Source organism: Scleropages formosus, chromosome 8 (assembly GCF_900964775.1).
Source record: "Scleropages formosus chromosome 8, fSclFor1.1, whole genome shotgun sequence".
NCBI lineage: Eukaryota > Metazoa > Chordata > Actinopteri > Osteoglossiformes > Osteoglossidae > Scleropages > Scleropages formosus.
Window position 1 is genome coordinate 811,022 of NC_041813.1, and position 22,989 is coordinate 834,010.

Sequence of the window (22,989 nt, forward strand, 5' to 3'; positions counted from 1 at the left end):
TCGGTACTTTTTGGCCTTTCGCGAACTGGGTCCTCTCAAAGTCACTTGTACCATATGTTGCTCTGCCAGGATTCCTTGTGTAACTGCGCAACACATTTCCATGCAAGATTGCGCACGTGCCTCTGGGGGGGGGAAAAAGGACTTCCGCGGGTCTCCCTTGTTTCCAAACCTCACAGCTGCTACGAAACAACTCATTTCAGGTCCTAGTACAAGTTAAGGGGGTATGCTGTCTTTCTTCAGAACACTGACTGTTGAAATATTTTTTGTAGAAGGGATGGAGGGAACATTTATGCCACTACAAGTGCTTGGTTTCATTGCCTTAGGGTTGCTCAAGTTATATACTGATAAATCATGGTGCAGTGTTGTGAAGTGCCTTACAATGATGTATTGACACCCTCTGCGTGGCTTCCTCTTTGCATATTTAGTAATGTATCGCTGAAGGAGCAGTTTCTTAGGCTGCCGGTGTTAGATTGCTTCCTCGAATGCTTAGGTATCCGAGCAACCGTGCGCTTCTGCGTTTCCCCGCTCTAGGATCACAGATGGAATAGCAACGCGAGCGATTCGTTACGTTGCGTGCCCAGCAATTCGGGCCGCCAGGCCCGCAGTCGGCCGTTGTACGATGCTGTTCGACTATGCCTAATTTAATGATGAAAACTGAGCATTTTAACCAGTGTATTTCTTGTTTTTCCTTATTGTGTCATTGTTCTTGGTTGGTCATACTTGAAGCGCGAGGGTAAGGGCTGGGAAACGATGGGTTTTTGCAAACGGGACCGAGCCCGGGACCGAGCTCAGGACCGCACCTGTGCAGACTCGCCGACCGCTAAACGTTAATGAGCGCACAGCAAATTTCCCACCGGAAAGAGCTTCCATTTTTGGGTTCCATCTAAAGCCCACAACACCTCATCGTTGCAATTTGCTTGAAGAGACTTAATGAGCTGCCCAAGAAATGGCCTACTTCACCCAAGGCTGTTGGGTATGACTGTTCCCGAAATGACTGCTCTCTCGGCCGTACTCCGCGGTGCAACCGGAGCACCTCGTGCACACCTGTGACTCGGAGGCCTTACAGCACATGGACAGCTCTTGCGTACCGTTTAACACACCGGTGTTTTCTTGTCTGTGCTCATATTTGGCCAATAATTTGGTTGTAAATTAATGTTACTGTCAGCAGTGATGGAGTTTTCCATAGCAAATGGTCTGAAATCTTTATGGAAAGCCTTCCTTCTAATCATCCTTACCAGCAAGAGCTCTTCAGCATTAAAATGACATTTTACATAGTTCAAACACTTTAACACCCCCCCCATGCAAGTGTTGGATGTGTCTTTTGACCCTTATTGACCTTTTGCACAATTTACTTTGCAAACGAAGTCATTTTGAAGTATGGCGTCTCATACGGTTCCATACTTTTTCATACATCGGTCCGAAAGTGGGATCAAGTGAGTTTTGTTACTCGTTACTGTGCATGTCAGATGTTCCTGCTAAGGCTGTTGAGGAGAGACACATGTGATGCTTCCTAGAGTGTGTGTTCCTGCACACGGGTTGCTTCGGTACTTTGATTACCCCAAAGGCAGACTTGCGAACGAGTCCGAAGCATGAGTTCCCTGTGGTTTGCGCAAAGTAGGCCAAACGCACGACTCCCTGCAGAAACGGAGAGCTATTTTTACCGGTAGCCTTTGGCAGAGCTCTCTAATTAACTGTAAATTAACTTTTGATAAGCTGAGCGGACGAGCGAAGGAGGGAGGGAGGGAAGGAGGGAAGGAGCGAGGGCTTGTTTTAAAGGTGTTCCGACAGCAGTGATCCACTCTCCGCTAAAGGTGAGCAGAAAAGCTCTTTGTCACTGTGCCTTTATGACTTTATGACCTTCTTACTGACCTACTTCTTACAAAGTGAGCCTTTTCCAAATGAGTTTGTTTCTCGGTACGTATCCCTAACACTTCTCTATTTGGTCTCCGGTCACAGAGCAGCAAAAAGGGCCAGAACACACATTAACACACATTTTGTGATGCTCTCAGCATCCCTTTGTGTTCACGCTCATAGCAGATGTGGCGAACGTATCCGTGTTGTTGTTGTCGTCGTCGTCAGAACCGTAAAAGTTTAGGGTTATATATGAATCTTCGTGAGGAGTTATTTCAGACCCATGTAACACAGGTAATAATCCTACTTTTTCTTCTCAGGTAGGAGTCTGGGATAATGACATCTGTTTAAAAAAAAATAAAAAAAAAATCAAAGCAATTAAAATGACCAAGTCGTATCGGTGTTCTGACTGATGTTGGCAGCTTCACGCTTGTGATTATCGTATCTCCTCACTGACTTTCGCTGTTGTCCGAAGTAGATAAATGGTACTAAATCTGATCTTGAGTGCATATGCAAAACCTCAACCACACAACCTGTAAGTCGGCTTGGATGTTGCTTTTGAACCTCATTTCTTGGATGGTATGATGCATTGATGTGATCTTCCAATAAAGGGTGGTATCAGCTGATGGAGCAGTAAAGCACAGTCACTATCCTACAGTTAGCGCTTCCCTGTTTTCCTATTGCGTGTTTCATCCTCCTTTCTGTGTGTGTGTTTTAAAAATGTACAGCAAATGATGCTTTTTGTTTGTGAAATGCCTTCAATAATGCGCAAATATATTGCAAACTCTACATACTCTTAGTACTTTCTGATGTAAACAATAGTATAATCTGTGGGATTTTGGAATTGTTTCAAGTGTATCGTACGCGTCGGTTACGTGGCCTTATAGAGGCTGTATATTTCTGTATTTAGCAATTTGATGCCCAGTGTGTAAGGGGGTTTAGTGACTTAGTGTGTATTACTTTAAAAAACTAAGGAGAATATGCTGGGAGAAGCTTCAGGCAGTGACAGTTGTGACCCGCTTTGGTCCTCGTGGATGGCGCAGTAAAACGAGTTCCAAACGAGTGCTCTGTGAACGGTGGATGTCCTGTAAATGTAACCCTCTCCACACACACACACACACACACACACACACACACACACACACACACACAAGATCTCTCGGGAATGCTGATGCTTGGTGCTGTTCTCACACGCGTGTGGATTTAAATTAATGCCTTCTGCTTCTGTGTGGCAGGATGGCCGGTAGTGGCAGTCTTTACAATACTGATTAATCCCCAGCGAAATGGGCACAAAGGAGAGAGGGGGAGAGACTACCTGGTTGTGTGCCTTTTTTTGGCCTTTACTAATCTCTGTCTATGCTCCTGTTGTTTTGACCTGTCATGAGAAGTGTCTTCAGATGCCATCGTGATGGGAGAGCGGAACAGTACGTTCTGAAAGGAGACGGTGAGGTGGCATCCGCTCCGGCTGCGATGCGCGATGCTGCGTTACCGCCAAAAATGGCTCCCGAGGCTCTCCTCTCTGTCCGTCCAGGATCCGTACGAATCGTCCCATCCGTGTCCTCAGTCGACCTTTCCTCAAAGCGACGTGTAACGACAGGCCGTGTTCCCGTGGTCTTTAGCGTGCGTACAGTTCACGCTGCCATCGTGCTCTTGCGTAACACGCTTCACCGTGGACCTTGCGTGAAACTGCTAGTTTGTAACACGGTTAGAGATGGTATCAGTTCTGCTCCAATCTCCGTGTGGTTCCTAGTGCTCGGAGTTTGTGCCCTGAAGGAGGGAAAATATTGTGCCGCAGCTGGTTTCTGTTTAATTGAAGATCATGTGAGTAGTAAGCGATTTGACACCCTACAAATAACAGTCCGTACATTAGAGGCACACGGATGTCTGTCTGTCTACAGCTGTTGGCAGCATTTTGCCCATAAAGTTTCTGCAGTGGAGTGAAGGGGTGCCTGCTAATGTTGGGACAAGGTAGGTGTGTGCGTGTGCGTGTGTGCGTGTATGTGTAAATATATCTATCTATCTATCCATCTCTCCCCATTTTAATGAGCACTTTTGACTTCCCATTATCGGCAGGGCCTCCCGTGGGAACCCGTAACTGACAGCACTTCAACTCGCGTATATTTACGGCCAGGTTGCGAGCACAGCGGGTTTTAAATATGCTGCTGCGCCGAGGACGTGCGAGTGGCTGCCGCTTGGGTCCGTTGCGCCACCCCCTCTGTTTGTGCCGTGGTGTTTCCATTTGTTTCCGTGGTATGATGCCAGGATGGGGGGGGACTGGTTCGGGCTGCAGCGCAACCAGGGCAGCGGTAGACGGGCAGGCGGTCAGGGATCGTGGCTCTAGGTGGGACTCCGTGGTGAGGCCTTGGGAACGAGGAATGCCTGGTCACTGTGTTGAGATCTTGTCCTCGTATAGCCCCGTGAACGCAGAGCAGTGACGCTACAGACAGTCGCACCTTTGTTTCGCGCATGTTTATGCCGCCGTGCGCAGCGTTCGGAGGCTGTTCGGGTCACTCTCCCGGAGGCCACCGCACCGGGGGCCGCTGCCTGCGGGACTCCGGCTCCTCCTCCAGGGCCCTCGGTGCCGCGCTTCGTCGGGGCACCTTTCGGGAGCGCGGAGTTCTCCTTAAATGGTCCGTCGCGTTCGCGTCGGCTCGGCGTTTCCACGGCCGGGAGCAGCCGACGGAAGCCGTTCCGGTGGCCTTTCCGCCCGCTGTTAGCGGAGAGGAGAAACGCGGACGTTTCCGGCACACGCTGCACCGGCGAAGCCCTTTGTGTTCGGAAGGAAAACCCGCATCGAGCGAACCGTCTTAGATGCTTATGTCCCGCTCGGGAAGCGCTTTGGATGTCGGCGGCTGCGGCCGGTGTACCTGCTAAACCCAAACTGCGGCAACGTTTTTGTATTTTTACCATATTGTTGAGTAGCTGCTCCTCCCACGTGTTTCAGTGTTTGTGGTAAGAGGGCTACGGGAGTAAGTAAATGACCTTAATGAACAAACGAGGCGTCTTATTCTCAGTGGGTATGCAGTCTCTAAGCTTAGAAAACGTGTGTGTGTGTGTGTGTGTGTGTGTGCGCGTGTGCTGGGCAGTGATGTGTGGTCACCCTTAAGTTCAAGATCCTGTCTGATTTACACAAAGTAGATGTCAGTAACCCTGAAGCGTACGAGTTATCCGGTGAAATGATCTTCGCCGCTACCTGAACGCGCTGATACGGCTCTGTCTCTCTTTCAGCCGGAAAACCTCCAGAAGACGTGGCTGCGGGAGTTCTACCAGGTAATTTACCCTCCGTCACACAGCGCAGTTGACACTTGGATCTGGGAGCCAGCTGCCTTTCACCCGCAGGAGTCTTCTGAGTTTCGGGACAAAGCTACTTTACTCTCGTGTCCATTATTACGATTGCCTTTTCTCCGCGTACCCTCTGCGTTACCCCGTTCGCCTGTTCCGAAAGCCCCTTGGCTTCAACTTTTTTCTTTGCGTTGAAGGATAGCTTTATTTCCTCTCCTCACGGAAACATAACGCCATCAAATGAGCACGTGGCAAAAAATGTACTGCGTGTCTCACCTTTTATCTTACGAGCATCATCTGAAAAACCGCAACTTTTTCCACTGTCTCGTGGTACAGTGTTCTTCCTGAATTGACACGTTTCTGGGTAGCTGCTCTCAGAACAGCCACGATGTTTGCTGCCTTCTGCGTCGTGCTACGTAATCGTGTCGCTCGTTTGTGGCGATGCCTTAGATGCGCACGATTTCGTGGCATTGTTATTACCAAAGGCAACGTGCCACAGCTCACAAATGAGCATAGAATGAAAGTGGCAGTTTTTTTTTTTTTTTTTTTTTTTTTTTTTTTAAAAAGTTATGCCACTTTACTCTGTGTGTGTGTGTGTGTGTGTGTGTGTGTGTGTGTGTGTGAGAGAGAGAAACAGGGGTTACTGCCCATATTTAGTAAGTGGATATTGTTCTTCATTCTTTCGTCCTACAGACTTCCACTTAACGTTAGTCTTTACGCATCATACTGTGAAACTCACTTTGGTATAATGATGTAACTTCAACTGATGATGTGGACAGTGTTATAATATTACCTAAACAAAACTTCAATTCACCTTCATTGTTTTCTGATTATTTCATTTTTTGTTTTTTAGTGGTGGGTGATGTCCGTTCTGTATGCAGCCTGGATATATATGTGTGTGTGCGTGCGTGCGTGCGTGCATGCATGTATACGCAGAGCACTATATCTATTTTGTCCGTATACCATATATATGTGTATATGCAAATCCAAATATTTTGACTTCTTGTACCATTTTTCCGTTTACAAACGAGAACTTTTCTTTCAAAAACAATAATAAAAGAAAGAATTGACAAGTGCTTCCTGGAAGAGGAGGAGAAGAAGAAGAAGAAGAAATCATTTGACTGGCATTCTTGTGGTGAGCAGTAAAAAGATTTCCTGCAAGGCTGCTTAGAAACTCAGTTAAGTGAAGCTTTGTTTTGAACCTTGATCATGTGTAATCGTGTTAAAGCGCCAGCGGTGTTCGCTTCACGTCAGCAGCCCGATTGTTCGCAGGAAGCATTTTCCAACGCAAGGCCTTGGAGTCGGTGAACCTTGCTTGTAGAACACACGCTCCTCCTTATGAAAGCGCAGTTGCGGACCGTAGCCTCGACAGCCATGTGTCCCGCCGCACACGAATGCCGCTCGGCCTTGGTCTCGGGCTCGGCGACGGGCTGAGGAATTCCTCTTGTACCGACACCCTACCTCTCGTGTCGCTGCTCCCTGGTACGGCGAGCCGGGCCTCCCTGGGTGCCGCTCATCGCCGCAATCTGTTCTTTGAAACCCTGCGATGTGGCCTGTGACAGAACCGTTGCTGTTTCTGCCAGGTATTGCGTTCGCCGAGTCCAGGTCTGCTAGAGGCCGTCGTGAACGCGTTTTCGTTTCTTAGTTTTGCCGATGCTTTTCTCCAAAAGGATTTAATTAAGCTTTCTACAATAATTTATCCACTTCTAGAGCTGGGGAATTGTTTTTACTTAGGTTTTTTTTTTTTTGGCTCAAAGGTACTACAGCAGTTAGAATCCCACCTACTGCCGTCTTCAAAACTTAAGTTAGGAGCTCTAACCTCCATGCTACCTGCAGTCACTGTGGGACCCCTTCAGTACCAACTAACCAGTTCAATATCTACTTGTCACGGTTGGGGGGCACACGCTGGACGGGACGCCAATTCATCGCAAGGTGACAACTATGCACCCGGTCATACATCTGGGCCAAGTTACCGGAGCAATTCGCAGTGCAGGTACCTTGCTCAAGGGCACTACAGCCAGAGGTGGGGATTGAACCTGCAACCTGTGGAAAGGCAGCTGCTCCAACCACCACGCCACCAGCAGCCCCCCTTCGATATATGTCTTGTAATTCAGTTATTTTTTTGGGCAGAAAGAAGACAAAAATATTAATGTGGGTAAATGTTGGGCTTTGTTTACATATTGTCGGCATGGTTTTGCAACCTGAGCGAGAAAGTGGAGGGGGGGGGGGGAGTCTTCAAAAAAAAGTGCTGAGAAACTTGCATGTGGTTTTTGAGATGCTGCGCCCAGGTGTGTGTACGACGTGCGTTTTGCATCGTATGCTGAGGTTAATGGCCATTAGGGCGATTTGCAATGGAAATCTCCTGGAGTCACATGAGCAGCGCAGCCCACCCCACCCCACCCCACCCCACCGCACGCACGCACATGTAGCCCTTCAGTGAAATGCCCAAATGAATTGTGGAGAAGCTGCCACGTGACGCTTCTCCTCATCCAGATGTCGGGTACAACAAATCGAGTTCCGCTGAGAAACGAATGCTGCTAAGGGAACGATGTGTGGCGTCAATCCTGTTACTTTCCCCAAAGTGCTACTTCTCGTTTTCTCCGATGACACACATCTGCCCCCCCCCCCCCCCCCCAGTAAGGAACTGGACACGTTTGTCTGTACCGTGTAGCTGGCGCAGGTAGCGACAAGTCCATCTTGTTCGTTGCGTTTCGTGTCATTCGCGATGTGCGGCGTTTTCTTTGCGGAGGAACCGGCGGCGTCCGGTGTCCGCAACGCTGTGCGTTCGGGGAAAGGTCGTGCGGACACGCCAGTTCGGAGGGGGTTGGCTTTTGCCGGTGGCTCTGCTTTTACGTTAATGCATTTGTTTTGTTTTAATTGCACGATAACGCCATCCTCGCTGGCAAGGAATGAAGTGGGAGTTTTTGCCCCGTGCTTCATTGTGTTCGCCGCGTCTTCACGAAACATGCAGCGAGCGTCCGTGTTGTTGGTCTGTAAACGCGGCGCATTTCTTTTGCCTTAAATTTATCAAAGTTGCTTTTGGACGGGCAGCTCCATGAATTGCAGCGGTAACAGTACTGGGGTCGTGATGGGTTTCCTCGCTGTAGGGGCCGTGTGGACGAGGACGTACGAGTCGCCACAGCGGCAGCCTTGTGGGGGGCGGTGCGCAACACCTGCCACCTCCTCTGGGCTTCATTCCTTCCCAAGAAACACATGAGAGAGGAATGTTGTGGAAACTCTAAGAGTGCGCGCGGTCGTTCGGGTCAGAGCGCGTCCCGTGGCTCTCGCGTCGAACGCTTCGGCCCATGCGTCACGTCGTCTTCTTCCGGCCGTCGAGATGGAGACCTTGTGGCGAATGTTCTCATGTAGACAGGAGCCTTTACTGGGGCAGCAGTGCAAGTGAAGTCACCGGGAACACGGTGATACTTTTTTTCTTTACTCGGTAACATGAGCAGCATATTCGTCGTCTTCTGTTTGACGTGCCTAGAAGACGCTTTTTTTGTTTGTTTAAAAAAAAAAAAAAAACACACATATATACAGCATACACACACACAGACGGCAGTAGCACTTCCTGTTTTACAAGCAACTTTGGTCTTTCTGCACTCAAGGAGTTAAATCTTTTTCCTTGCAATATTTCAGCCATTAAATAAGATGCAGCATTTTTTAATTAGAGCTTAACAACAGGCCTCTTTGTTTAGCACATAAACAGAAAATAAATAGTTTTTTGTTCTCTTTGCTGTTTGAATCAGTAAAAAAAAAAAAAAAAAGTTTCTACCATACATAGTTTTCTTTTTTTTTTTTTATTTTTAAGTCATAAAAGTTCCCTTTGTTATATAAGTTGTTGATCCATTTTGGTTCTGAAATATCCAAAGCTATGGGGCGGGTAAAGCAGGAATGCAGTTTTACACTTTGCTTGCAGCGTTAATTTTGCCAATTTCCATGGAAATGGGGGGAAAAAAAATAAATTCAAAAGCTGCTGAAGATGGAGATCATGCATCGTTTACTTTTCGAAACCTTTCGAGATGAAGGCCACTCTTGTCACAAATGATGACAATTTATTAATGGAGATGACTTTGGATGATGGACTTTCTCACGCCGTGTGTGTTGTGGTCGTCTCCGTTAATAAATTGCCACGGTTTGTGCTGCTCGGCGGAGCTCCGCTCGCAGCGCGGTCCTCCTCTCTCCCCCAAAGCGTCGTCTCAAGCGGAGCCACCGCGCCCTGGCGTCATTCGGCGAAGGGATGGTCGGCACAAACGAGCGGGGCCGCGCGAGCGCTGCCGGAACGCTTGTCGCAGATGGGCTTCCGAGGAGACGGCCACTCTTTTACGCGGTTTCGCCACGCCACCCTCCAGGGCTCTCGAGAGCGGCGGCGCGACCCGCCGCGTCGGACGATGTTCCCGGATTCTCCGGCCGCGGACGTTTTATAGTTATTCATCGAAGTGCCGTGTCCGTGTCATATTTTGTCGGTACTGCCTTGCGTTGCAGCTCTGCACACGTGAGCATTTTGTTGCGATGATTGCCGCGCACCATCAGCACCCCGAGTGCGTTCTAGCCCATAATTTCGTCCAAAGCGACTGCAGTTTTTTCCGGGTTCTGCACCTCACTATCGTTCTGTGCTTCTTTATCGAAGCTCTGCTCGTACTTCTTTGTTGCCGCTGCTACGGCGCGGCTACTTGTGGGACTCGACCTCCTGAAATTCAGGTTATGAATCCACGTCCTTCTACCGCTCCGCTGCTTCTAGTGTATCCTTGTATTTTTCAAATTATTTTTTAATGCTGATCAGCAGCAAAAAAATGAAAAGATGTAAAAGAGAGATTCCAGCGACATCGAATGGACTCTCATCTTGCAGGAAAGTTTCTTCTTCTTAATAGTTTGTGTATTTCTAAAAAAGAAAGAGTGAATAAAGAAAAAATGAGGTTAAGTGAAGCACATGATCATCAGACAGCGTAAGGGCTGGGATGCGGTTTGACCTTTCGAGTTTGAGAAGCTAACAAAGAAGTCAAATAAAGTGCTCACAGGCATGCCATTGGCCTGCCTAAATAAAATTACACACCTCTTTCTTGTGTAAAATAAATTTGCACTTTACCCATGATGAGAAGGAAGAAACAAACACAGAAATGCGCATGTGCGTCCGCGCGCGCGCGCACTCACACACGCGCACACACAAATGTGGGGGGTGGCAAAAGGGCAGAAAGGAGCTTCCTGGAGACTCTGAACAGACGGATCCACTAATGTCTTCGTGCTGCTGCCCTTCCTTCAGCCCCCCTCGTATTGTGACCACGGTAGTGTCGCTGTTGCCGTTTTCATTAGGTGCGTCCTTACGGTTGTGTGCGTCAGTCACATCGTTGTTCGCCTGTGGCCTTACGCCTCTCGCTCCGGTTTCGGATGTGACCTCGGGTCGCTTCCCGTCTTCCGGGAGGGTCTCCGCGACACGCTTCGGCCACGTTCCGAAATGCCCTCGTGCCCCTATTCGGGAGCCGCGGGCCTTCGCCCGAGCGATGCACGTGTGGTCTGCGCATTGGCGCTACGCCTCATGTACGCGCGGCTCGTGCCATCGCTTAAAGTGGCTCCGAGGTGGGGGTGCGGTGCGGGAAGCGCAGCCCACGCAGACCTTTATGAGGTTCATGTACCAGACTGCAGCAGTCTCGTGAACACGGATACACGTAGCTTTAAGTAAACATCATGTACGATTCAGAATAAACAAACTGCTTCTTTATGCAGACCAGTTTTTGCCGTAATGCAATTTCATTTATGTTTTCTATCCGCGGAGTTAAAAACGTGAATGAAACGAAAATGTGACCCAATTCTAACGACCGCTGGTATGGACCTCGATATTTTCTCTTGTGGTCCTGCTGCACTTTTGGAACAGCTGATATTAGTACAATTCCTGAGTTGCGCTTCCTTACGTTGTTCGAATGAGAAACGACTGAGGACATTTGCACAAGACATCCCATGGCTCGGTAGAAAAATTAAAAAAGCACAGTGTTAATGGAGAAGTTGGAGGTATTTACAGTGAGTGTTAAGCTTGCTCCACAACTGTGTGTGTGTGTGTGTGTGTGTGTGTGTGTGTGTGTGTGTGTGCGCGCACGCACATGTGCAGCAGCTGGTCACTTGTTCTGCCTTCACACAAGTGCTGTATGCGACCCGTATGCTTTCTCACACTGCTGCCTTCTCGTGGAGTGATGAAGAGAACGGACAGGATGGGCTCCTGGCCACCGGCACCCTGCACCGAACCAGAGGTCATTCGTGAAGGATGCGCTCATCGGTATTATTATACTGAAATGTAAAGCAGCTGCACGCCGTGCCGTGGTGTCTCTGCTCGACTTCGCTCTGCTTCCAGCGGGTGAGAAGCATCGACGTTCCTCGAAGAAACAAAAGACGAGATGCCGTCCGCGCGTCCGCCTCGGCAGGGCCTCTCGCGCACCGAGCGACAAGGCCCAAGTTTCCAGGACGTTCCTCGTATGTTTGCCGAGCGACGGACTTCCCGCGCACCGCTCGACGCGCGTCACGGCGGCTGCCCCCTCCGCACCGGCGGTGCTCGGCAGCCCCGTCGGAGACGCGACGTCTTTCGCAAAGCACTGTCGACTCGGCCGCCGTCGCGGGTGACCCGTTAACCGCGTCTCCTCGGGCGTCATCGTGCGGGCGGCTTCCTTTGCGCTCCGGTGATGCTCGTCGCCGTCGTTCCGCAACGCGGTGCGACCCTTGCCGCGACGGCGAAGTACGGAAGGGCCTCGCGTCAGCATCCAAGTAAAGCGCCGTGTGTCTCTCTTGCAGACTGTCCATGCCCACAAGCCGCACTTTGTCGCATTACATTGCCAGGAAGTGGGAGGAAAGAACTACGAAGAGTCCATGACGCACGTGGACAGCTTTGTCAAGTAAGTGTTGCCGTCGGTCCCGGTAACCGTCTCGGATTGCGACGGCTCACCTTTGTGGCGTGCCGCCTATCCTGTGGTAAAACGGGGTAAAAATGAGGGAACGTCTCCCCCCTCTGGTGAGACTGGAACTGCACTTCGGTTTGCTGCAGACACACTGTGTAAGCGCGCACTAGTGTTTTGCATCTCTTACTAATAGATGTAAAGAACTGACTGAAAAGAGAGTATAATCCTGAAAGGCAAATGTCCATATTGCTTGTGTGATACTAGCGTATCCATCATTGTGCACCAACGTAATGGGGTGGGTGGCTGCGATTTCCAAACAGGCCGGAAAGCGAAATGTTTCACGTGCGAACGGCCAACCCGAACGGTGCTCGTGTCCCTTGTGTACGTGGCGCTCTGTGACGCGGCGCCGCGTTCGCCTCTTCTCCACCGTCACCAGAGAGCTGTTGTCCAGCGATGCCATGAAGGAGTACGGCAAGGCCCGCATCTACCTCGATGAGAACTACCGATCCCAGGAGCACTTCACGGTAAGTCCACGTTCGCGTCTGTGTAGCTCACCGTCGGGTCGTAACGATGCGCGCTTCCCTTCGCGACACGCGCATATTTCATATATGGAAGACTTGTAGATCAGTCTGTAGTTCCTATACGTTTAATGTGCTCTACTTTTCTCTCCATGTCCTAAACGTTACTAAGATGATACGGTTTTTGAGTTCGTACAAATGAGTGAATAGATTGTCCTCACCATCTATTCGCTAATATTTTCATAATACTAGTTTTTCATGCTGAAGTATTTTGTTCTACAGTCACGTAAAAACCTTTACAGAATGGAACAAAGCAGGACTGGTGGCCACACACACACACATTTTCGGAACCGCTTGTCCCATACGGGGTCGCGGGGAACCGGAGCCTACCTGGTAGCACAGGGCGTAAGGCCGGAGGAGGAGGGGACGCACCCAGGACGGGACGCCAGTGCATCGCAAGGCACCCCAAGCGGGACTCGAACCCCAAACCCACTGGAGAGCAGGACCCGGTTCAACCCACTGTGCCACCGCGCCCCCCCTGGTGGCCATAGTCACGCGAAATAAAGAGAAATGAATCTTTTTATACTCATTTAAGAACTGCTGCTCAGTGAAAGAGAAATATGCAGAAGTACTTAGCTTGAAAATGAAGTGATTTCACTATAATATTCCAGCAGTATTGTTTGAGTGGGACTCTAAATGCATCTTGAAGAACCGCACGATGGTGCTCATTACCGACACGCCACTTTTCCTCCGCAGTCTCTCTCTCTCTCTCTCTCTCACACACACACACACACACACACACACACACACACACACACACACACACACACACACACACACACACACACGAGGTATGTAGAAAAACCTAGTACACTGGTGTCTCCCTTGCTATCTTCAGATATACAGTCTAGCCTTTCTTGAAAACACAAATTGCGCGAACCCAAGTTAACATTTTATGCAGAACTGGACTCCAGATATGAGGCTGTTTACAGGCCCAGTTATGTGCAATAAGTCTTTATTGTGTTAAAAGGACTGTAGCTGCAATAAGTGAATATGACCTCTAGATGGCGCCAGATACTAGTTTGTGCTTCACTCAAAATTCCAGTGGAGGAGGGATGGAATTGAGTCCACATTTGGTGTGAAACACTTTACTGGGCATCTCATCAGTATCATGAATGGAAAACATTAAAAGAAAAGGAAAAAAAAAAAAAGATTCACATTCGCTGTTGAAGACTGTATCTTTGATTTCACGGAGGAACTACACTGGTTCAATTTTCTCTTATTTAAACTTTTGAATCAGAAAAGGGCAAAATGTGAGCGATGAGTTAAATGAACAATCTGAGTAACGAGTTTGTCGTTACTTAGCAGTCACATTCATCTAAATTGACTCTCAATTTTGCACATTTGTAGGACTTACTTTTTTTAAAAGAAAAAATGTGTGCACTAATTCAAAGTGACATTAAAATGCAAGAAGAAGAGATAAAACAAAAGTGGAAGAACAGACGTAGTGGCTGTGCGATTGGAGTGCAGCTCATAGAGAGGAGAAGAGAGTTGGGAAACCTTCACTTCGTTAGTGTTTGAGCTGTGGCCGCGGGTTCATCTCTGCCCTCATGTTTGTACGCGCGCGCGTGCGTTTTCAGAAAAACCATGAGACACCGCAGTTTCCTGTAACGGCTCCTCATAAAAGCGAAATGTGCTGTTGCTACGAACTTATTAGAAACAAGAGAATTAATTGTACCGCAATTAAGTGATTCGAACATGGCCCAGTTACAACATGCCTTTCAATGTCATGTGTTTGGCTTTAAACGTACATGTATTTCCATAGATATTTTGTTTGCTTGTTTCTGTCTTGCTCAAGATGAAAACAAACAGTAAAAGAAAGACATTTAAATGGATTTCCTCCTTGCTTCATATTAAGTGAAATCACAAGGGGCTTGTCATTGAGCTACTTTTTTTTTTTTTTTCCCTCTTCTCCCCCTTTCTGGAAAGAAGATGACATCATTTGTGTTTGTTTTTTCGCTCTTCGATCTGTCGCCCCTGTGTGATTGTTTGTTGTCTTCCTGCCTGCCTGCCAATTTCCAGATAATGTAACTAGAATAGTGTGTGAGCAGTACACCTAAAAATAAGGCCTGAGTGTTTTCTTTTCTCTCGGCATGCATAACTGAGTGCAGCGTGGCTGTGATGGAGTTTGTGGGTAAAGCTGTTTTAATGACCCCTGAATATTTACCCACCTGCTTTATTTGGTCTCCACGTAAGAGTGTAAAGTTCACAGTTGAGACCCCGAACGTGCGTTTTGCCAGCAATGTCCTATGATGTGCAGATCCAGGAGAGCGGTGGAAGCAGAGGTCATTTGTGCACAGTCTCTTCTGAGATGAGTACTTTTGGTTTTTATTTATTTATTTATTTATTTATTTATTTATTTGCCTGCCTGCCTGCCTGCCTACCTTCCTTCACAGCCAATTAGTCTTCAGTTGTGGATCGGAGCATCGTGGGGAATTGGCTTGAGCCGCCCTTTCTGTAGACCGTGCAAACTGCCGTCCGGCCGCAGCCTTTTCCGGGCTCCCGCCGCAGGGCTGCTAACGGTCCCCATCCTGTCCCTGTCCCCGCTGTCTTGTCGAGAAAGTGTCCCCCTGGGCCGCGCGGTTCCCTCTAAAGGCTATTGATCAGCTCAGTCTGGCCCTCATAGGAACCGTGTGTATAATTTAAGCAGCCGGCACTGCGAGGCATGAAAAAGCCATCCATCCTTACCACCGAGCTCGGCATATCAATAGAGAGGGACGTAATGTTAGTATTGCCTGCTGTGGGGGGTTGAGCAGTATGTCCCTTATTGCCTGGAGCAGCCTTCTTGTTTTAAAGCGCTGTTAAGGTATACAGCAGGTAAAATGTCAATTAGGAAGGCCTGCCCTGATCACTGAACCCTCAAACCACTCATTGTAGCTCATTAATATTTATAATACAGAGCAAAAGTCTGGACTGTAATGTGTAATGATGTGAGCTAATATCTCCACTTACTTCAAATTAGGCAACCATACGTACTCTTTAGCACTTTTAGCCCAAAGTATCAGCCAAGGTACATGGTTTTTTGGGAAGTATAACTTTAATTCGCTCTTGTAGTGGAACTAGCGAGTCGCTGGAGCTTCTCGCACTTTTAATGCCTATGTGGGGCGTAGCTCCGCTTTCATGTGAGTGGAGAGCAGCCGTGTGTCCGCGTCTTTCTTCCCACCTCCTGGTTCAGATCTTCTTGTACCTTCTCGCACCGCCTCGCCGTCTGCATCAGCATGACGGCGCAAAGCTTGTGACAAAATTAACCATCCTCCCCCAACCTGTGACTCCTTGCACAAAACCGAGCGCGCACCCATCCTCGTCCCACCTGCCCCACACACGGCGTCAGAAAGACGACATGTTGCGCATTTTGCTCACTAATGCATCAAACCGACGCACACGAGACACACGCACACACAGAGGAAGGTCAGCAGAATGAGGAGAAGGGACATTTGGTGAGAACATGCGAGTGTGATGGTCACCCCTGTCCTTTATTGTCAGGCATAATGGCAGAACATCCCTCACGTGTGCCTTTCAGGGAGACTGTCAAGAGTGAGAAAGGGCCCCAGCGTCCGCTGACGGCTGAAATGAGGCCCGGTTATCCTACGGCACGTCCCCCGGCTCGGGCAGATTAGGGCCTTGTCAGGATGTGGCAGGCAGCGCTCGGGAGAGGGTTGAGCCCCTCATTCGTGCCCCAGCAGCACCCTGCTGATGCAGCCAAAAGAACATGCTGCTTCATACATTTATGAACACTTACTGCGTGTGTGCTGACAGGTACCACGTTTTGGTACTTTACGTTTCCATTTATTCATTTAATTGGCACTTTTCTCCATGGTGACTGACAGTGTTGAGCTACTGACAAAAATTTTACCCATTTATATAGCTGGTAGCGTTACTGGAGCAATTTTAAGGGTAAGTACCGTGCTCGAGGGTACTACAGCCAGAGGTGGGGATCGAACCTATCGCCTTTCGGTTCCAGAGATTGCAGCTCTAGCCACTACGCCACCAGCTACCCCGATTTTGGAGGCGCTGCTGGCCGACATTTACACGAGCGATATGAGAGCATGTGGCGGGGGAGACGCGGAAAGGTCACTGCAGACATCCGGTTGCAACGATGGCTTGATGGAGAGGGCGCGTAACGTGTACAGCGGCCCAGGGTTAAAGTCGAGGGCTCCGTGCAAGAGAGTTAAAATGTTGATAACGGAGCCGGGCTCTTTTATTTCGATACGATGAGGAGGCCGAGGCGGTTCTGAGCATTCCGAGAGGGCACCGCTTCAGCGTGTGTGTGTGTGGGTGTGTGGTTGCACCTCTTTGCACCGAGCGCACGGGAGACATATTCGCTCGCACGCACGCTGGCATACGTCACGCCTCGTGCACAACTCTCTCACAGACAGCAAGTGTGAGAGCACATTTCGTCCGTGGGTTCCGTGCACCGCAGTTTTAGAATATATGGATGATTAGAACATCTCAAGCAGTTCCTAAAGGAGAACGAGGAGGTATGTTATGGGATTGCAGTGTTCTTCTGTCGTAAATGTTCTCTAAAAGCCCGGTGTGCTTGTTCCCCCTCCCCCAGCACGCTGGTCCCTTTTCCCCTAATTCCAGTTGCACTCATAAACTGTGCCCTGATGAAGCATGTTTGCTGTGGTTGGTTTACTGGGGGCAGCGGGATCTCGATGGGGAGTAAATCAGGGCTGTCGGGGGGGTCGCCAGGAGCAGATAATGATGTGATTCCGGCACACCGGAGCCTACCGCACCCCACACTCTACATTATGATGTGCGGCCCTTAGCCGGCGAGGGGCAGCATGAAGGTGAAACTGTCATATCGATCTTTTTAGCGCTAAAATATGAGCCACTTTACTCCGCTCCCCAGCGCGGTGATGTGAAAAATAATAACTCGGATCCAAATTAAAAATATTGATCGCTTAGAAGGTGTTGAGAGCAAATAAACACCCAGCGAGAGCCCCCCCCCGCCAGTTGGGTCAGGGCTACAGTGCACCGGGCAGTAAACATGTCCACCCGCCACCCGCCTGTACTCGCATCCCGGCTCCCGCCATCGATCCGCCGTACGTATGGTTGCGCTCCGGGAAGTTGCGCACCCGACGCCCCGGTGGCCCTTCGCCATCCCGTAGCCAATCTCCGAAGAGGCCGCCGCGTAGTTACTTCTTAATCTTTGTCTCGATGGTTTCCTGCGAGATGCCAATGAGTCGTCGTTGTTAATCCACTCGTCCATCGATCGATCGGATCTTGACTCGATAAACTTACGGGACCCCACTTTATCGAGGGCCCTCCGTCATAATTTTTTGTACATTTAAGGCTGACTTCTTTACTTCTACTGTAACAGATGAGCTGACCGTGAAACGTGTGCGAAAACAATTGGCGCAAGGTTAATTTTACGGCTGCCTTCGTGCATTTTTAAGCAGCCAGCAGGTGTTTAGCGTCCCGCTCCGGACAATTGGGTGACCCTACAAGACGAGGATGAGGAGGGAGCGGCCACACCGCGAGGAGACGGACAGGAAGACTGGCCTTCCAGGCAAAAGCGCATTGACATTTTGTGCCACTTCTCAAGTTGGAGCCCTCTGATCTACAGTTAGGGAGAGTCTCTCTCTTCAGTTTGGCGTTGCTGGGCGTCTTCTCGCCGCACTGCTCTTCCACCATCTGCAAGCGCTGGTCTGGACTGTCGTCTTTAACGCTTTCGCTCGGACCGCGTCGTCTCTCCAGGGTCTTTCGACACGGAAGAGACAAACTGTTGAAGCGCTTCACATTCCACGTTGCTGTGTTCGCTCCTGAGTCACGAGAAGTATCCCACAATCCACTGCGCATCGATCGTCCGTTGACTGACTTGAGCAACAACGTATGGGTCTGATGGAACATGAAACAGCAGCTCACGTATCCGTCATTTGAAGGGGTTCACGGCATGGGCGACACACACAGACGCGCGCGCACCGAAGTTGAGCGTTCCTTCACGCCTCGCCAGAGCCGCTCGGGTGTGCTTTTGCTCTTCCGGCTCTTTCCGGGCCAGGAGCCCGGTAGAACCCGTGCTCTGTCCTTGGCCGTCGGTTTTCGGTGCTGCGGATTCCGCATGCGTATCGATTCCTCCGTCGCTTCATTTGCATGTCCCTGTTGACCCTTGCAAACACCAGCCATTATTCTCCCATTAGCTAATCTCTCTGGTTTGATTTCCATAATCCCCCGCTATTTAAACTTCACGCAGCCCCTGGTCCCAGGAGAAAGAATCCGTAGGCTCCCCTCCCCCCATACAGCTGGAGCAAGACCTTCTCTTTTTGCTGTGCTGTTCGAAACCTGCTCCGCATTCCCACAGCTGACCGCATTGTGGTCGCTTCGGAGGTTTCCTTCGTGTTCCCTTCCTCACTTGTGCTGGTGCGGGAAGGCAGGCTCTCGTGCGAGAAGCTTGTGCCCGACCCTGGCGTGTTGCGGGTGGGATCGGACGCCGCGCCGCTCTTCTGCACTTAGGTGATTGTGTTCGGTGGCTTTTGCACACTGTTGGAGTAAGAAAAAAAAATTCCCAGCACGTAGAGAACATTCACAATTTTTGTTGCGGTATTACGCGGTGGACCGGCTTTCATATCAAAATGGAGTCGATGGCGCATAATAAGATGCGTCTGTGTGTATCTTTTCCGTGAAGAGCTGAGGAAGAGCCCTGTTCACGCCGTCTCGCTTCAAATCTGGGTATCCATCGCAACAAATCTTGAAAGGCTGTTCATCTTCGTGTGGAATGGAGGCAAAAATTTGCTCAGGGTCGAACACCCGGTAGTTCTGTGTGTCGCTGAATCTTACCGACTTGACCGTGTTGAATTGCTTGTTTTGTAAAAGGAGTTGAGGTCATTACAAAGGAACGTTTTTGGGTCTGCTGTCATTTTCAAAGAGTTGCACATGAGGGGCTATGCTTTATTAGCTGAAAAATATCTTCAGTTATGCCCCCCCCGCTGTTGGATTAATCAGATGAAGATTTGCGATAGCGGCAATTTTTTTCTCCAGTTTTACATTTCTGGGTTCTCAGCATTTCGGCGTACATGTGCATGTCCTGTACATACGGAAGCCATAAAATTACTTCACTGTTTAAAAGGCTCCTTTAATGGTATGAAACTGACTTTGCTTACCCTTCGTTGGGAGCGTTCGTGGCCGCTTGTGTTTCTGGGTAAGATGCTTGGCTCCATCAGCATTATTAATGCAGCTAAGAGGGCTTTAATGCAGAGCTCGATCATTACGCATGCTTGCGGCGTTTTTCCGAGGACTCCGGGGAAGGATCGAGCCGAGCCCCCGCCCTCTTCATTTTTATCATACAGCTCCCAATCAAGCTTCATTATAGATCCGCCATCTCCGTAAGTGTCGGCAGTATGCCTCTCCTCCAGCCCGCGCCGGCCCTTGAGGTTTTCCAACTGTCGTGCCTCACGCGTAGAAAAAAGAAGTATTAGCAGAAACTAATTGATTTCAATTGATTTCCTTAAAATTCTCACTGACGGCCCCCCATTGATTGTGGAAGCGGGGCTCCCCGAAACCGGCTGATAATTAATAAGGCGAGCTGCGCAGACACGAGTCAACGGGGCCGGTGATGGATCGGGTGCGGGGCGGTCTGGGAAGCGCTCGAGGCCTCGCTCCATCTGGCCCAGCGTCCATCAGCCTACACCATTAACGATGCAAAGTGGCGCACGCGCTAATTAAATGCACAAAGGTTGGCTTTGTTTTAAATGCAAAGTGTTTTTTATCTATTCATTATTGACACCAATTTAAAAATTCATTAAGCTGCAGCATTGGGGGCAGAGTAGTGCCTTGTCAGTGCGTGATGAACAGCTGCGCCGTGGATCGACTTTCCTGCAACGAGGACGCCGGCGCCGACGGGCCGCCTTCCCAAGGAGGGGACGCCGCTGTGGGGCTGCGAGCGCCGAGAACGGCTCGTTCGCACCGGGTAACGTTATTAGCGAAGGAATCCCTGTCTGATTTACTAGTGACAAACGTGATTTACCGGCCGTAACTCGGTTTTTTGAGCGCAGGTAATAAAATGGCAAGGTCTGCTGCGACGACAGCGCGGCAAGCAGTTATCGTATGAACCTTGATATCCGGAATGATGGCTCATATGATGGATCTTCTGTTTAGCAGCACCGCACCGGATATGGTGACACTTACGACCCTTTCACGGCACGGGGACAGCTGGTCGCACAGGTGTTGGTGGCAAAACCGCCCTTCGCTTATTTCCCTCCTTCGGTATCGATTCCTTATTTAGGCCTCGTGTTGATTTCACAGCGCGGTGCAGTGAAAGCGCTCTTTGACCCTTCCCACCGCGTGACGCGAGGCTCGGCCCCCGAGATCTGCCATAAGGCCTCATTTTATAGGTACGTTTTAGTAAGAAAGCCGGTAGGTGTGGCGATGGGACTGCTCGTAAAATTTAGCAGTTCACATTTAAGGAAAAATAAAAAAAGTACAACCAGCTCATCCCTTATTGCTCAACCCCACTCTATGAGATTAAATGCAAGGTCATCTTGAGAAATAGACTCATAATATGAGAAATTGTTTACTGGGAGAACTCTTTATTCAATATACAGTACTTCCTTTATTTTATCAATGTTTCTTCTTTCTTAATGTAGTACAGACCTAATAATAAACAAATTCATTTTTGCAGTGCTTTTTAAATTAACGCTGCAGCTTTTTGCTGGGTTAATTGACTCTAATCGGAGATGTTTTTCCAACACCGAACTCACATGGTAGAGGGTAACTTGTCATAGCAGAAATCAGTGAAGTGCTGGTCAGGAGTGACTGGCAACTATTATTTTTTTCATTTTTTTGGAGGAAATACAGCATGGGAGCGTATCCAGGTTAGTGGTGGGAGAGCTGATCATTGTGGCACCAATGTGGACTTTTCCTTCACAGTAGTTAACCAGAATCTCGAATGAGTAATTTTTAATTTAACATCTTTCAGCACTCAAATCGCTTTATATCAGGTAGGTTAACTGAAGACTCAGTTATCCAGCGTTTTTTCATTAGTGCATATTAAACGTAAATAAATGTCGGCTGGTGGGTGCGGCGGCGCAGCATGTTTGGCCGGGGCCTGCTCTGTGGTGGGTCTCGGGTTCGAGTCCTGCTTAGGGTGCCTTACGACAGACTGGCGTCCCGTCCCCGGCGTGTCCCGTCCCCGGCGTGTCCCGTCCCCCTCCAGCCTTGTGCTCTGTGCTGCTGGGTTGGGCTCCGGTTCGCCTCGACCCCGCTTGGGACAAGCGATTGTAGGTTGTGTGTGTGTGCGCGTGTGTGTGTAAAATTGTCAGCTAATATTGAAAAAGTAATCTTCAAATTAGTTTTTAACGGTTAGAGGCTGAAAAATTAAATACTCCAGGGATGTTAAATCCAAACAATTTTTAAAAAATTATTTCAATTTTGCATGTAAAGGTAACTTTTTACTAGTCAAATTTCTCCCCTGAAAGCTATCCTGGTTTAATCTTTTTGAAAAAGTTTTTGCACAAACGAGGCTTGTGACTGGCTGTGCGGGAATTAGTTCACTTTGCTTTTGTCAAAATTATAACACGACTTAACACGGTTAATCCACCCAGTCGTTCTAACATGCATTATAAAATGACATATATAAATAGAATTTTCTTCATGTATTGTTAAGTCTGACTTCTCAAGGCCTTTGATAATGGTGTTTTATGCCCCAACACAACGGGGGCAGAATATGACTTCATTATTAGCGGGAGGGAAGTTGGGACTCGACCTTGCTGCGGACATCGATTTCCTGAAACATTTTATAGCGGACCACGAGGGCATGACATGTATCCTAAAGCATTTAGGTCGTGCATGCGAGATCTTGCACAAGTCGCGTTCGTCAGAGTGATTTCTGAAGATGACGAGGAATTGATTGCAGCCGCTCGTTCCTAACGCTATAACCCTGGGTGCAAGTTGTAATTGCTTTCAAGAGGAGGCCTTTGCACGACTGGAGGATTGAGCCTGGGAATGTCGGCTCTCTGGTCCTCGATGGGACGCTCTCGCCGTTCAGCGGGTGCTCCGTCTCCGCATCAACTGGTAGGGGAACGTGTGAAAACGTGTGAAAACGTGCGCCAGCCTGAGCCGTGCCGTCCGGGGTTGTCCGTGAGCGACCGCGGTTATAAACTTGTACGTCCTTACTTTCGTTGCGCTTTGCACAAACAACACGTTCTAACAAAAATGCGTTTTTGACTCACCTACAATGTCTTCAAGGTTTGTGTGTGTAATTATATAAATGTTATCAAGATGTCGTCGATCTTCGCGGGATTACCCATGAGATGAAGCAATGTAGGGATGTCCGTCGTCATGCCTTGGCTTGAGCTTGCCCCGCGGGGGGGTGAAACTCGGTGCCTGCGCCGTGATTAAGCCTTCCTTAAACAGTCTCAGTAGGCAGGTTAAGGCTCAAGTGAGTTATTTAATGCTAACCATCA

General features: G+C 49.1%; 1 protein-coding gene across 5 annotated transcripts in view; it reads left to right on the top strand.

Annotated features, from left to right (window-relative positions):
- Positions 1–22,989, top strand: part of inpp5a (inositol polyphosphate-5-phosphatase A) — a 113,845-nt gene that overhangs the window by 22,943 nt on the left and 67,913 nt on the right. For all 5 annotated transcript variants that reach the window (XR_001965434.2, XM_018738081.2, XM_018738083.2 and 2 more), the window contains exons 3-5: positions 5,080–5,121; positions 11,908–12,008; positions 12,448–12,535. Coding sequence is in view for 4 of the 5 variants with exons in the window: in XM_018738081.2 (XP_018593597.1) it covers positions 5,080–5,121; positions 11,908–12,008; positions 12,448–12,535 (231 nt within the window). In the remaining variant the exon portion in view is untranslated. The remainder of the gene's footprint in view (positions 1–5,079; positions 5,122–11,907; positions 12,009–12,447; positions 12,536–22,989) is intronic.